At 41.7% G+C, this 5028-nt stretch overlaps 1 protein-coding gene across 1 annotated transcript in view; it reads left to right on the top strand.

Moving 5' to 3' along the window:
* Window positions 1-3102: 3102 nt before the first annotated feature.
* The window catches only part of Mep1a (meprin A subunit alpha), a 31039-nt gene continuing 29113 nt past the window's right edge, over window positions 3103-5028 (top strand). Inside the window, exons 1-3 of the mRNA XM_021149375.2 lie at window positions 3103-3229; window positions 3317-3341; window positions 3439-3489. Of these exons, the coding sequence (XP_021005034.1) occupies window positions 3125-3229; window positions 3317-3341; window positions 3439-3489 (181 nt within the window). The 5' untranslated portion in view covers window positions 3103-3124. The remainder of the gene's footprint in view (window positions 3230-3316; window positions 3342-3438; window positions 3490-5028) is intronic.

Raw genomic sequence — 5028 nt, 5'->3', positions numbered from 1 at the left:
AGCATCAGCAACTAGGCACAATATAAATTGGCAGATTAGTGCACCCTATAAACTGATTGGTCTTTAGGGAATAAGGTAGTAGGGACTTAATTAGCCTCTTTCTTCCAGCCTATGTGCTCCCTGACCTGTCTCTTCCAGGATAGGAGGGATACCTGGTGGAATTTTCCAAAGGCTCTGAGCTGATCTCTTCATCCTGACCCACCCCCCACCTGCATTCCCCTGCCCATCCCCTCTCCCACCCAGTTCACTCCCCCCCCCCTCGCTACCTCCTACAACTATTTTGTTTCCCCTTCTAAGGAAGATTCAAGCATCCTCCCTTGGGTCTAGCTTCTTTGGGTCTGTGGCTGTAACATGGTAACTATATTTTATGTCTAATATCCACTTGTAAGTGAGTATATACGATGTATGCACTTGGGGGCTGAGTTATCTCACTTAGTATGATATTCTCAAGTTCCAGCCATTGCCTGCAAAATTCATAATGTCTTTATTTTTAGAAGCTGAATAGTATTCCATTGTGTCATTGTACCACATTTTCTTTATGCATTTTTTTTTTTAATGAGAGAGAGAAAGAAAGAGGTGTAGTAATGTGGGAAGGCTCTGGATGCATAGTTGGGGGGTGGGGAGAATGATCAATATATATTGTATTTTAAAAGTCTGTTTTCCGTAGAAAAACAAAACAAAACACAGACCAATAAGCAAAACCCACTGCTCTTCCAGCAGACTCCAATTGGAATCCCAGTACCCATATCATGTGACTCACAGAGGCCTGTGATTCCAGCTCCAGGGGATCTGACACTTTCTTCTGGAATCAGAGGATCCCTGCACACACACACACACACACACACACACACACACACTCATACAGAGATGTAAACTTATTTTAAGTTGGTGAATTTTGCTCTGCATATGTTTGAGCTCCTGTTACGGGCAGATCCCGATAGGAATAGCTATCAGAACTACTTACTGCGCTTACGCTTGAAAGCAGAAGGTGAGGCATGGCAGGAGCAGGTGGAGGGAGAGAGAGGTCCTACAGGTTTCCCAGAATAGCCCCGTGGAAACTGGTTCTGGCTTTGATGTAATAGGAGATTGCTGGCCCATGGTGGGGTATGGTTCATCATCTCCCACCTGTCCATTTTCTTCCTTCACCCCTCACCCTCACCCCCTCACGGGCATCGCTTTGAGTAAGTCTGTCCAACCCCATTCTAGAAAACTGTAATTTGATCTCTTTTTGTGTAACAAAATAACTTATTGTTTACAGTATGCCAGTTGCTAGGGCACACAGAATAAAGCAAGAACTTTGCCCTCAGAGTTTACATTTTACCTCAAAACCATAAATCTCTTCTAAGCAAGGGCTTGTGACTGCCTACAGCACTCTCTAGATGTAGAAGCGTGTTGGCGAATGCCTGGCGTGGCACGTAACTGGTAACTAATTAACAACTGCAGTCAATTTTATAAAAGACAGGGTCAGAATTCTGCACCTTTCCTGAATCCTCCTTTTCATTCAGTTATATGCAGTGTAAATATCTTTTCCATCTGTGGCTTTTCCTCTAATTATGTTAGATATTTGCCCCCCCCATCAACTTTTAAGAAGAGTATCTACTATCAGGATTGAAAATAACCATTAACCCTTTACTTGAAGTCTCCTGTCCCGGCGTCACATTGACAAGAGTAGGCTGGGTGTGATGGTAAGAGTTTATTATCTTGGTACTCCTTCGAGTCTAAAGCAGGAGGATGGGGAGTTCAAGGGCATCCTTGGCTACATTCCTGGCAAGCCAACCTGGGCTGCAAGAGGAGGGGGGAGGGGCAGGTAAAACTTTGGTCTATCTAAATTAACTCTTCATTATAATTTCAAAGCTTTCCCTTATTTAAGCAACTTTAGCCAACCTCAAGCTCTGAGATTTGCTAATCTCTGCCTTTATCTTGGGCAGTGCTTCTCAGCCTGTGGGTCAAGGTCCCTTAGGGTAGCCTGAATGACCTCTTCATAGGTGTTGCACATCAGATATCATGTATATCAGATATTTGCATTATGATCTATAACAGTAGCAAAACTGCAGTTATGAAGGAGAAACAAAGGAGTTTTATGGTTGGGAGTCACCACGAGATAAGGAACTCTATTAAAGGATCCTCAGCATTGGGGAGTTTGAGAGCTATTGTTTAGAGTTTCGATTTTCTGAACACAATTTTTAATGTTATTAAAGAGAGCAAAGTTTCCTTATAGCACTTTTGATCCCTCCTGTGTAACAAAGCCCCACATACACATGAGTTTCTTTGGACATTCTATTCCATTCCAAACCCCGATATCTTTCTTTTGGCCATGAAATATTTGCTAATTATCATAACCCTAACCCTAACCCTGCTTTGTTTTGTTTTGTTTTGTTTTTTCTTAAGAAGGTTCTTGGTATTTCTGTTATAGTGATTCTTGTTTTTTTTTTTTTTCCAGAGCATGTTTTTAATTAGGTATTTTCCTCATTTACATTTCCAATGCTATCCCAAAAGTCCCCCATACCCTCCTGCCACCCGTTTTTTTTTTTGAAAACTTTCTTTTAGACAGTTTCTTATTTATTCTTGCAAATGTATGCCTTTGTGTGTAAATTTTGAAAATAGTCGGTAAGACTCCACTGGAAAACATTGGTAGGATCTTTACTGAAATGGCACTGCACATATAGACTAATATTGTAGTGGTCATGTAATATTGTAGTGGACATGAACATTTTATTTTTGTGTATGGGAGTATATGGAGAGAGAAATAGAGAAAGAAGGCAGGCAGAAAGAAAGAAGATATGCAGAGAGAAAAGGTGTGAGCCATGCATCGGTGACCTGGCGTGATTGTGATCGTAACAACTCATAAAATTTGAGTTCATCTTTGATTGGCAATGCATAATATTATCATGCCTTAATTACTATTCATATTTCTGTCCTGAGGGCACTGTGTATAACTTATCATATGTCTGTTCCACTGTGAATTTTTAAAACTTTCTCCCAGTCTCTTTTAGAGCAGGCTTCTTTGTACATGCCCACAAAAGTGTCATTCATTGTTGTAGACTATGTGTACTAAGAGGCACAGTATCCACAGCACGGTCAAAGTTTCCACCGTGACAGTGAGAGCAAGGTCCAATAGGTTTTTATGGCAAGGAGGTTTGGCAGATCCAGTTCATTTGCAATAATGCTGTGGATGCAACCTGCGTGTCTTCTCTCACTGATTTTTTCTGCCCACATAGCAGCTGTATCGGTAAGTAGATACTATCCACTTCCATAGATATTTAAGAGCATCCGTTGTAGCATGTTACCCATTTTGTGTACACTTGTTTCCTTCCAGATTAAGCATCTTTTGAATGGACCTGGTAAGAGGCATTTCCCCTGCAGTTTTTCTGAGTTGTCTTCAACAAGGCTCAAGTTTTCTTCAACAACATTTTTTTTTCATTATTTTTCTTTTGGCAGATCATGATATAGATGTTGGTGAACAGAAGGATATTTTCGAAATCAACTTAGGTGAGCTCAGTGTCTGAAATATTGAGGCCTGGAAATTGTGTGTTTATTATTTAAATCATCCTATTGATTGACCAATGAGACAACGTCTCTCTGTGTAGTCCTGGGTGGCTTGGAAATTGTTAAAGCAAAGCCAGGGTGGACTTAAGCTGGCATTCACCCTTCTGCTTCTACTTCAAGACTTCCAGGACCATGGATAGGCAGCTCCATGCCTAATTTGAAAGGATTTAAAGAACTGTGATAGGATGGCCTTTTGGAGAGACAAGTGTATTGGTGCTTACTGGCATTAGAAGTTTCTAGAAAACGATGGTGCCTGAGAGAAAGAGGCTTACTTTATACTGTGTGTGCTCATGTCAGGATAGGTGCAAGTATGTGTGAGGAGACCGACGGTCCGTTTCAGTTATGTTCCTAAGGATCTAGCCACCTTGTTTTACAGACAGGATCTCTCTCCGGTCTGTGTCTTGCCAAGCAGGTGACACAGACTAGTCAGTGAGACCTGGGGATCTACATGCTTCTGCCTCTGTCTTTGGGATCCAATTACCCCTGGGTTTTTCCTTGGCTTCTGAGGTCCAACAGTTTTACCAGCTGAACCACCACCCCAGACCCAAGGTTAACTTTTTCTAAGGAAGCTAATGACTGGATCTAAGATCACGTAACAAGTTTTCTGTTTATGAAAAACTCATAGTTTCTAGTTTGAAATGGAAGAATGGGTAGTTATTATACTAGCTAAATAAACTATAAAGAATAAGACGGTAGTTCTATTTTGTAGGAGAAAGATCCCAAGCCTGGACAGGCCAATCATATGTACCGGTGGCTAGGTAGTTGATGAGGTATAAAAGAGTAAATAAATGTATTTCTATTTGGATAGCTCATTCAGAAATGTATTTATTGAGGAACCCATGTTATCATTCAATACCAAGAGGAAAGACATCAAGGTGTTTCCTGTCTTGTCTCTGTGTTCTGCTTTTGGGGTTTCAGAGAAGCCTTTGCATAGTGACATCTTTGAATGGGACTGGTGTCAGTAGAGGGGCACATGGTCACAATCACCTTAGGGTTTGCAAAGACATCCATGTCTAATGCCATCTGAGTCTTATAATGGGGGAAATGCTGGTTTCCTTATGCAGGAAGACACAGGAAACCTCCCGTGGTTAGAGACTCACTCAGGATTGCAGGCTGCAGCGGTGAACCCGCTTGGGGTCTTTAGACCTAAATCACAGCAGCTGAGTCCTGTTTGAAGATGACAGACCTCTCAAAATGGTGTGGTGGCAAACACCTGTAACCCCAGCACTGGGGAAACAGGGGCAGGCAGTTCTGAGTTCAAGGCCATCCTTGGCTACATAGAGAGCTCACAATCAACCTGAACTACATGAGACCAGAAAAGAAAGAGAAACAGACTGGATGGAATGTTGGTACTCCAGTTACTTAGTGGGAGAGTGTAGTATATTCTAATCAGTGTTAACATGTAGTAATTATTTGACATTTCTTCTTTCTTTCTTCTTTCTTCCTTTCTTTCTTTCTCCTCCTCCCCCCCCTCCCCCTCCC

This window comes from Mus caroli, chromosome 17 (genome assembly GCF_900094665.2).
Source record: "Mus caroli chromosome 17, CAROLI_EIJ_v1.1, whole genome shotgun sequence".
Taxonomy (NCBI): Eukaryota; Metazoa; Chordata; class Mammalia; order Rodentia; family Muridae; genus Mus; species Mus caroli.
The sequence above is the reverse complement of the archived record's forward strand: the minus strand, read 5'-3'. Positions and strand labels throughout refer to the sequence as shown.